The sequence below is a fragment of the Ictalurus furcatus genome, chromosome 17, assembly GCF_023375685.1.
Source record: "Ictalurus furcatus strain D&B chromosome 17, Billie_1.0, whole genome shotgun sequence".
Lineage (NCBI taxonomy): Eukaryota > Metazoa > Chordata > Actinopteri > Siluriformes > Ictaluridae > Ictalurus > Ictalurus furcatus.
Window position 1 is genome coordinate 9,021,323 of NC_071271.1, and position 10,937 is coordinate 9,032,259.

Here is a 10,937-nt window from a genome sequence, read left to right on the forward strand (position 1 = left end):
GTCCCATCCAGAGTAAATTGTGCACAGAGTTCCCAGGATAGGCTCTAGATCCACCGCAACCATGACCAGGATAAAAAAAAATAGTGCTTACTTAATATGTGTGTGTTAGAACTTCATTTACACTTATTAAGTCACTGTATCATTAATCCAGCTTTGTAATACAGACTATACCATTAACAGTGTTTTTCCATTGACAATCATGGACGTATCCTGATGTTGTATCATGTAACATGTTGAATAGTTTATATAGATATTAATGTCAATATGTAAGCGCTATGTATTCACGAGTAATAGAAAAATCCATTCTTTTAGTGATGTATTAATACAACACTCATAAGGCTGAGACTCTTTTAGTATAAAATGGATTGGGTCCTAAAATATTATAACAGGCATAAAGGTGGACAAGAGCAGCTTTTGGCAATATGAACATTTCAGTAGTGAGCCCCTGAACGGCACTTCTCTTCAGAGCAGCTGGATTGTTCATGAAATGCTTCTGTATTTCTTCAAAAACAAATTTAATGCACAAACAAATTTAAAGCAAAATCCCAGGAGCTTAAGTACAACCTAATACCCCAGCCTTGCTGACTATGACACAAAGGGGGTTGATTTATTTTATTAGATTTTTTTGAGAAATACAAAAGCATTTCATACATACTGCATGTGAAATCACCACCATGTTCAGGGTGTACCCTGCTTTGTGCCCCATGCTCCCATGCGTGTATGGTTACCGTATAGGAGATGGATGGATGGATGGATGTCACGTGACCATAAGGTTTTGATGCAATGATGAAAAATCCTCATTAAAGATTTTCTCAAGGAGGTGTAAGCTAAATTCTGTGGTAATATTCAGTTAACCTTTAAGCTGCTATTGTGTTTAAGTGTCTATTCCTGCCACCAAGCTACGCTATACACATCATTGTGTTTTCTCCTTGTTTGTGTAATGTTGTTATTATTATTTTATATTATTAATTTTTTAAGTCTAATGTATGGGTCATAAAGCAACAACAAAGGCTAGCAGCAATCCAGGCCTCATTGCATGATGGTCAAATATTAGCATTATGCTCTAAAAGATAACATGATCAACAACTGCAATAATAAACTGCTCATATAATGTAGAGATAAACATAATGTGCGTTGTTGTTTTGGTTTTTTGTTAAACCGAAAATATATGTTAACTGGTTTAAACGTGATCTGAAGAGTCGTAAATTAATTTTGAAAAAAATTGAAACATAATGTTTTTAATAATTTTTTGGGGACTTTTCACCGCCACAAGGTACACACTGGACAGGACAGGCCTGTGGTTAACAGCGCCCCCAAGCGGCCATGTGCAGTACAGCGTGTGGAAACGACTAAACAAATCAAGCACCTGTGCGATTCGATTCAGTTTATTTACTTTGTTCTCGTCCACATTTCATCCACAGTGATAAGACCTAAGGAGTTAAGTCAGTAAGCAATATTTTTCACTTGAACGTAACGGAAATAGGCTGGTAATAAAAACCTAGCTCGTGCATGTATTTATATTTATGTTGCGTAGAGATTAGCTACCAAAACAGACATCTTTGAGTAGAGAACAGATGTCGATCATGGTAGTTATATTATTAACATCAAGAAACTAGAAGAAATAAAGCAGCTTTGTGTACATTAAACTCGGATTTAAAGTGTGGTGTTCACGAACGAGTCGACTCTCGTGTACGAGCCTGTTTTGTAGATGTAGACCTGTCTTCTTGTCGTTACTATTGCAGTGTAATTTAATCACTTTACAACGTTTGAGCTGCTTGTTAGGGGTAAGAGTTAATGGTGAATTGTGTGTCAGGATAAATGAAAACAAACCATAAAGAAGTATAGACACAGCACAGTAATATTAATACAGGGAGGTTGATTGTGTTTGTCATTGCACACATTTAGTGCCTTGCTGACTTAACGATTTTGTAAATACATGTTTAGAAAAAAATGCCATGCAAAGTAATGTTATAGGCAAAGAATATGGAAAAGTATGTTGAAATGGCAACGAGTCATTTGGGAACAGAACGAGTCCGTTCTTATCGGTGAGTTGAATCAAATGGGCAGGACACCTGCCCTCTGCTACAGTACTTCATTCCTCTTCTATAGATTTTTTTTTTTTTTTACAGCGTAGTTAACTAGACAGAATAGCTAAACACCCCGTATATTTTTGTCAGTATTTACATATTGAGGTAAATTACATTAACAAACGCGAGCGTTAGCCGACCATATAGTATGACATTTAACATATTAGCTAATCAGCTAGATACATGGCCCTACCCACCATTAAGGTCACGAGGTCCTCAGTATTTTTTTTCCCGAGGTTATATAATAATAGTCGTGAAATAATTGCCTAATAAAAACTTTAATTTGGTGCTGCAAAGATATCATACAACACCAAGATAACCGACTTTCTCTTGCTAACTGCCTTAGCGCTCTAGCCAATATTTGAGCTGACCAATCAAATCAAAGGAGGCGGGGCTTTACTGTACACACTGTTTTAACGATCAAAAAGTGCGAGGTAAAATATTTGACAATTGTTTTACGATAGAAATATTAAACGATCGACAGTAATATCCGGGGGTTCAAACTACTCAACTTTTGTGAGATTTAGCAGTTTTGAAATGTGAGGAGACAAGAAACATGAACAGAGCCGTTTTTTAGCATATTAGGCATACGATTAAGAGTGAATGTGTGCATATTGTGAAGGAATTTAATGCACTTGGTTACCTGGCTTTTCTTATAGCCTTTCAGTAAATTCACTTGTCTAAGAAAATGATTCAGAAATCTCAAAGTGAGAGAGGTGTAATCCTCAGACCTACACTAGAACATGGTAAAACATGTGGCTTTGACTCGTGTGTGTTCTTTTTCATCATCTCATGTTCGGGATCCACTTATGGGAAGGGCATTGTACCAAGTCTGGCTATGACAGACAGGATCATGTGTCCAATGCCAGGTAAGGGCACGCCTTACCTTATCTGAGTGCATAAATGAACTGTGCGTTTATTTTGTGCACACAGCTCGCTGGTCCGCCGACTTGCACTTTTTGTCTGGAGGAGGACACGTCCGCCGAAGGCTGATCCGAGGGATGTGTCTGTCTCGCTAGCCAGGTTATCTGGGTCACTCGCTGCTAGCTGCCCACGCTCGCACTGCTTGTTAGGTTGCCCGCCTCCTCTTAAGCCTTTTTCTCCCCTGCCCTATGGCTGCCCACCTTACAGACCCGACTGACTTCCGCCAGGGATAACCAGTCGCGTGCCTGCCTGGCTGTGTGCAGTGCTCTCATTGCAGCTAGGGATTCTCATCTCTTCTGCGTGGTCTGCATGGGCCTCAAACACGTGGAAGAATCCATTGATTTCCAAAAAGCTCCAGCACCGAAGGCTCAAAGTGGCCATGACCCAGAGCATGGATTTTAGTCAATCCAACTCTGACAGGGAAACAACGATGACTGCACGCTCCCGGGGATCAAAGAGACCCTTCGCTCCTCAAGGGCATCTTACGAAGTGAACCCTCCTTCATTAACGAGCTGCCTGGCTCCGACGAGGTCATCCTGTCTTCTTTAACACCCCAGGCTAATGTTCCCACGGCCTTACCTCAGTTCGTCCTGTTTGAATTTTGCGAGCGAGCCACTGACCAAGAGAGGGATGTTTATGATGGGGAAACTCCTGGGACACCCACCTGGCCTGAGAAATCAGCCCCTCACGGTTCTCCCCTCATGTGCCAAGCACATGAAACACTGCTGGGAGATGGTCTCGCAGTCTTCGAGGTTAAGGATATGGTGGTTCCCAGCATGGGTGACCCCCCCCGCCATCGCCAGACACCTTGCGGCCTGCTCGCTCCCCCCAAGCTCAGTCTCCCCAGCAAAATGGACTTTGCAATGCACACTAAGCCATCCAGGTGAGCGGTCATTTCATGGCCCTCTTGGTGGTTGACGAGCGTGCGCCCTGAGTTAACCTATCGGGTCTCCCCGATAGCGAGAAGCAGCGCATCGCAGGAGCGCCGGTGGAGCTTCGATGCAACAACGCTGAGATGACAAAAAGAAGGAGGATGAGGCTCTCAAAGTATGTATGCCGAGGAAACCCGTGCCGTGCCAGGCCCCTTGTGGCCACCTTATCCCCCTGTGGGATGCCATTTCCAGAACGCTGGCAGACCAAAACCTCAAATAAGCCACCGGCTCAGCAGGGTAATTCCCCTTCTGTGAAGCCTTGGAGGAGAACGTCCTTTGCCGTAGCCATGACCAAGAAACCCCCTAGCCCCGCCCACTCCGACCCCAACAGGAAGTGGCCAGCCTGATTCACGGTCCCAGGGAGCTATTAGTCCACGTTTTCGGGCTGTCAGGCTTCACTTATTCATGTCACCAGCATGTCCTCCGTGTTCTGCCTGCGTACCACTATCACCTTTGTGCATGGTGTTACCAGGCACGTCATTATGGGACGTGTCAAACACCACCTATCTAGGTGACCTTCCCTTGGCTTACAGGGCCTCACTATGAGTGTGTTGGGCGACCGGGGAGTTGTCCATTTCTCCCATAGGTGGATCTCGAACACAAGATGATGAAAGAGAACAATAGATTACTGTCCGTAACCCCAGTTCTCTGAAATATCAAGTGTAGAGATCCACCAAGCTTGCCCCGCTTGCCACATGGGAAGTGAATTTGCTCACTGGGGAAGAGGAGCGCACACAGGTCATGCACTCCGGTAAGGGGTGTGCCCTTACCTGGCATTGGACACGTGCTCCTGTCTGTCATAACCAGATGTGGTGCAGTTGGATGCTTCTACAGAGGTTAGGTACGGATGCCCTTCCCATAAGTGGATCTCTCCACTCGATGTTTCAGAGAACCAGATTTACGGACAGTAACCTATTGTTTTTAGGTTGTGGTTAGGACAGAGTCATTTATTAAGATAAAAAATAGTATTTGCAGATAGTTCAAATGCATTACTTTACAATAAATTCTAGTTCTTTAACAATTTTTTCTTTATTCTTTTAAATAAACTGAGAGGGTCCAAAAACTGTTCAGAGGATACAAAAGAAGACAGAAGCATTTATAAAGCATACAAGCTATTATAGAATATCAGTATCCTATTTAGAAAGGGATTTTTTTTTGTTATTTGTAATAATTCTGTCTTATTTGTAAATCTCTTTGGATAGAAGTGTTTGCCAACTGATAAAAGCCTTATCTTTGGGTGTTTCCCCCCTACCCCCACACCACCAAACAGGACAATGACTGGTAAAGGATCACAGATGACACTCAGGGGGACAGACGTTAAAGGAACTAAACTGAAAATGCCAGAGGTAAATCTTATAATCAGCATTAGACATCAGAAATCACACAGCACACACAAACCTCTTCTACATATGTACAAAACTGAACTGAGGTTCCAGTGATTTAAAAAAAAAAAAAAAAAGAAGAGAGTCCAAAAACATATTTTCTTATTTACAATTTTTGTTCCATTGGTTTAATATTAAGAGAAAACAAATGTTTGCCTTTATTGCCTTTTACATTGGATTAATCACCATGAGAGCCACAAATAAGAATTAATGTTGCTTTCGATTTGCACCAGAAATGAGCTCATATACAGTTGAGGTCATAAGTTTACATGTGTCTTGCAGAATCTGCAAAACGTTAGTAATTAAAATAAAAAAAAAAAAGGGATCATAAAAATTGCATTTGCATTTTATTTAGTACTGCCCTAAATAAGCTATTTCACATAACACCTCTTTCTATATAGTCCACAAGATGAATTTACACAAATGAACCAATTCAAAAGTTTGCATACGCTTGATTCCTAATACTGTGTGTCGTTACCTGGATGATCAGCTACATGTTTTTATGTTTTGTGATAGTTGGTCATGAGTCCCATGTTTGTCCTGAGCAGTTAAACTGCCCACTGTTCTTCAGAAAAATCCTCCAGGTCCTGTACATGTGCTTTTCCAGCATCTTCTGCATATTTAACCCCTTTCTAACAGCGACTATATGATGTTGAGATCCATCTTTTCACTCTGAGGACAACTGAGGGACTCGTACACAACAATTACAAAAGGTGCAAACGTTCACTGTTGCACAAGAAAGAAACACGATACATTACGAGCCAGGGGGGTGTAAAACCTTGAACAGGATGATCGGTATAAATTATTATTTTGGCTTCTGGGAAAAGTAAATATCTTATGTAGCTTCTGCCAGGAAGCACTATATGGAAAAAAAAGATCTTTAAACAAAATAATAACAATTTACACTGATAAACAAAAATGGTTTGCCAAGTTTGGAGTGCAAGAACTCAACAGGACCTCAACCACACTGAAGACCTTTAGGATGAACAGGAATGCCGACTGTACCTCTGTTTCCTCACGTGACATCAGTTCCTGAACTCACTAAAGCTCTTGTGGCTGAATGAGCACAAATCCACACAGCCACACTCCAAAATCTTGTGGAAAGCCTTCCCAGAAGAGTGGAGGTTATTTTAACAGCAAACAGGGATTGAATCTGGAATGGTGTGATCAACAAGCACATATATGTTTGATGGTTATGTGTCCACATATATAAGCCATGTAGTGTACCTGTAGTAGTGTAGCATTGCAACCTCACAGCTCCAAGGTTCCTGCTTCAATCCTGAGGTCAAGTTACTGTCTGTGAGTTTGACGTTTTCTCCTCATGATCATATGAGTTTTCTCCCACCTCCAAAAAACCATGCCAGTAGGTGGACTGCCAATCCATGACCCTGATCAGGATAAATGTGTTACTAAAGATGAATGAACGAAGTTCTAAAATATTAATATTGGCAGCTATAGGCATTAACATAGAGATTATTAGCAATAAATACAGGACATACCTCTGCTGAAGCAGGATTTGCTGTTGGTGCAATACCAAGTGAAGATTCAGCAAACATTGAAAATAGTTTTTAATGAATGAATGAATGAAGAGAAAATATTGTAATAAGATTTGTGGTTTACAGGAACAGATCAGACTCTGTAAGATATTCTGTTTCAAAATGGCACTCAAGTTTGCAATATTGAGGGTTTTTTTTTTTTGCTGATTTTTGCAATAGTCATTTACAGCCACTTCAATATGTGTGTTTTGAGCCAAATGTGATGTTTTATTATAGGCTGAACATGCAGGTGGGTTTTGTGATGATTCTCCAGCAAAGAGGATGAAGGTGTCTCGTACTAAATTAGCCCCTGTGGATGGGACTGAGGGGTTTGAAAAAGCATGGTCAGGTATGGTCAGTTTTAAGCTTTTCCTTTTTAGATTTAATGGGAAGTAATTCTCTACATTTAGCTCTTTTATCTTGAACATGTAGATATGACTGGAGTCTTGAACACAAGCTTGAATGAATAACACAATGACCAGTTAGATACTCAGTCTTTTAATATGCGTTTAATGTACCTGTTTATTTACATTCAGGTGCTGTCAGAGAAATCAATTGCCTGTTCACAAAATACCCAGAAATGCTGCGGTAGGTGATACATACATGATCACACAATCACACACGGTCCTTTCTGTTAATTGTAAAATTCATCAGAGGTTTGACTAGCAGTGGCTCGTGACCATAGATTCGTATGGGGCAGGATGACATTTAATAAGGACAACCTCAAATTGAATTAAATCGAGAGGCTATCACAGGAATAACACACAACAGCACGCTCTGGAGTGTGTTCTTCTGCTTATACCACAGCGATTTGCCAACGATTTCAATGTTTCATTTATTAATTAAATTACAGTTGGATTTAACAAGTTAGTTCCTGTTTTCACCTACATTATAGCTGCGATAAACATTCTTTATTCTTCACCAGCCCCCCCCCCCCCCTGTCTCTCACACACACACACACAAAATGCAGCCTGACATCTTACAGAGAAAATGGAAGGCTTACAACCGAGACTTCTTCCATAAATGTTAAATAAACATCTCCTAAGGAAAAAACTTCACCACATCAACAATTATAAATAATTACTTTGTTAAACAACACTTTTTTTTAAAAATCTGCTTGTTATTAGTCTTACGTTATTTGGAGCGTTCGCCATAAAAGTCCCTGTGTATGAGCTGTTAGTGTAGAAACAATAACGTAGCACATTAATGTTAACTCATCATTTATATTACAGCCGGAACTACCTGTGACGTTATATAAAAATAATGCACACCATCTGACCAATCAGATTCAAGCATTCAACAGCACTGTGGTATAAATATGAGTTGCCCGTGACTTATATATTCTACTACAGTGCTATGAAAACGCATTTCCTCTGATTTGTTAATTTCTTCTGTTTTTTGTGAAGATCTTGTACTAAATTGTTTCAGAAATTAAAACAAAATCTTAGATAAACCAAAGACAACCTGAGTAAACACAAAATGCAGTTTATAAATGATAACGTTATTTATTGGTTATCTAGTACCAACTGGGCCTGTGTGAAAATATATTTGCCCCTGTAGTTACTAATTCCCCAAATCTATGAAACTGTATTCATAATGGGGTTCAGCTGGACTAGACACAACCAGGCCTGATTACTGTAAACCCTGTTCAATCAAATCAACACTTAAATAGAACTTTTTCAACAGCAGGAAGTTGGTTAAAAGGTTTTACCCAGAAACACACTATGCCAAAATTGAAAGAAATTCCAGAAACGATGAGGAAGAAGGACTCCGGTTTCCTACCCCAGTCCAAAGACATGCATGGTAGGCTAATTGGCGTGTCCAAAGTGTCCGTAGTGTATGAATGGGTGTGTGAGTGTGTATGTGATTCTGCCCTGCGATGGACTGGCACCCTGTCCAGGGTGTACCCCGCCTTGTGCCCGATGCTCCCTGGGATAGGCTCCAGGTTCCCCGTGACCCTGAAGAAGGAGTAAGCGGTAGAAGATGGATGGATGGATGGATGAGGAAGAAGGTGATTGAAAAACATCAGTGTTGAAAGGGTTACAAAGCTATTTCAAAGGCTCTGGGACTCCAAAGAACCACAGTGAGAGCCATTATCTCCAAATGGAAAAATTCAGCACAGTAGTGAACTTTCCCAGAAGTGGCTGACCTTCCAAAATTCTTCCAAGAGCACAGCAATGTCTCATACAACGACCAGGCTGCTGTGGTATCTAGCACCAAGATGTTAACAGTATGTCCTTTAAATCCTGTAAGTTGCGAGGTAGGGCCTCCATGGATCGGACTTGTTTGTCCAACACATCCCACAGATGCTCCATCAGATTGAGATCTGAGGAATTTGGAGGCCAAGTCAACACCTTGAAATCTTTGTTCTACAAACCATTCCTGAACAGTTTTTGCAGTGTGGCAGGGCACATTATCCTGCTGAAATAGGACACTGTCATTAGGGAATACTGTTGCAATGAACAGGTGTACTTGGTCTGCAACAATGTTTAGGTAGATGGTACGTGTCAATGTAACATCCACATGAATGCCAGGACCCAAGGTTTCCCAGCAGAACATATCCCAGAGCATCACACTGCCTCCCCTGACTTGCCATCTTCCCATAGTGCATCCTGGTGGCATCTCTTCCCCAACCACACATGATGTAAAAGAAAATGTGATTCATCAGACCAGGCCACCTTCTTCTATTGGTCCATGGTCCATGCTCTGATGCTCACGTGCCTATTATAGATGCGTTCGGCGGTGGACGGGTCAGCATGGGCACTCTGCAGCTACGCAGCTCCACGCACAGCAAGCTGCGATGCACCGTGTTCTAACATCTTTCTGTCATAGCCAGCATTAACTTTTTTCATCAACTTTTGCTACAGTAGCTCTTCTGTGGGATCAGACCAGACGGGTTAGCCGTCACTCCCTACGCACATCAATGAGCCTTGGGTGTCCATGACCCTGTCCATCACAGACACGTAATGTCCACCTTGCTTTTAATTGAGTTCATTTGACACCAATGTCCAATGCAATAATCTTCAGTGTCTTAATTACTTATATCTATATATACCAACGATGTTATACATTCACCTGTTTGGTCCTCACTGATCTGTATGAAAATGTGTCTGCAGAGAGAGAGCTGCGGTGGATGCATCACAGATTCAGGAGCTGACGAATATTCTGACTGAGGCTTTGAGCTTGGAATCACAACTTAAGGAGAAGAAGGATCACCTGAGACAGTCTTTGGCTGTTATTTCAGACAAACTGCAGGGATAGCCAACTGACAAATATGTTAAATGAAGGTATTGGAGCTATATTTGAATTCAAGTTTGATTTAACTTTGTGGAAGCTAATTTGTTGTTGTTGTAGTGAATTGTTGTGATTCTTCTATTATAATATTTGTGTTATGCTCCCTGTGTTAATGTTAAAAGGATGACTATACAGTATATACACCTTTTATTTAACATGCTACAACAGGTTGTAATAGCAGCAGTTGAGTTGATTGTTATAACAGATTTGCAGAATGCTTGATGCGAGTCCTATGACGATAACAGACATATGACATTCTCTTTCTTTGCTCAAATACAAAGAGTACTGTTCTTGAAGTTCAAGTTTTGTAAATCTCTGTGGGTGTAATACAGGATGTTGTCCAAGCAACCTAGAAATGTACTTTTCTTTGTAAACCTTTATTTCTCAGCAGCAGCTGTATTCTAACCTTTATTTTCTCTCTCTGCACTTGACAATTTCAACAACTTATTAGGGGTTATAACCACTGACAGAACATCATCGTCCTCCACATCCATAATTAAAAGGCCTAGAGGTGCTTATAAAACAGTCCTACAGTTTAATTTGCTTTTCAACACACACACACACACCGCCTATTAAGATATTATTCAAGGTGATTGAATTTATACGGACAATTCATAGCTTTCTAAAACGTCCATCTATACAGGATCTAGGATGTTTAGTGTTATAGCAGAACATTGTAACTGCACTTTATCCAAGTTCCTCATTATTGATTACCAGAATACTCACACTCTTTTAATTAGGAGAATAAAACTGCATTATTCTTCAGCTTACTAGTAGATCATC

At 40.7% G+C, this 10,937-nt stretch overlaps 1 protein-coding gene across 2 annotated transcripts; it reads left to right on the forward strand.

Moving 5' to 3' along the window:
* The first annotated feature begins 1,204 nt into the window (after nt 1-1,204).
* On the forward strand, nt 1,205-10,667 carry LOC128621466 (testis-expressed protein 12-like). 2 transcript variants are annotated; one of them, XM_053647258.1, is made up of 5 exons: nt 1,205-1,442; nt 5,214-5,289; nt 7,098-7,209; nt 7,397-7,448; nt 9,977-10,667. In XM_053647258.1, exons 2-5 carry the CDS (start codon nt 5,218-5,220, stop codon nt 10,119-10,121), a joined length of 381 nt encoding a protein of 126 aa, XP_053503233.1. In that variant the 5' UTR covers nt 1,205-1,442; nt 5,214-5,217; the 3' UTR covers nt 10,122-10,667. The 2 variants fall into 2 exon arrangements, with proteins under 2 accessions (XP_053503233.1, XP_053503232.1); XM_053647257.1 differs by having other exon boundaries at nt 1,206-1,446.
* The last annotated feature ends 270 nt before the right edge of the window (nt 10,668-10,937 follow it).

Coding starts and splice junctions, on each gene's coding strand:
- LOC128621466 (XM_053647258.1), top strand. CDS start 5,218: ATGACTGGTAAAGGATCACAGATGACACTCAGGGGGACAGACGTTAAA. Junction 5,290..7,097: donor CTAAACTGAAAATGCCAGAG/GTAAATCTTATA, acceptor GTTTTATTATAG/GCTGAACATGCAGGTGGGTT. Junction 7,210..7,396: donor GTTTGAAAAAGCATGGTCAG/GTATGGTCAGTT, acceptor ATTTACATTCAG/GTGCTGTCAGAGAAATCAAT.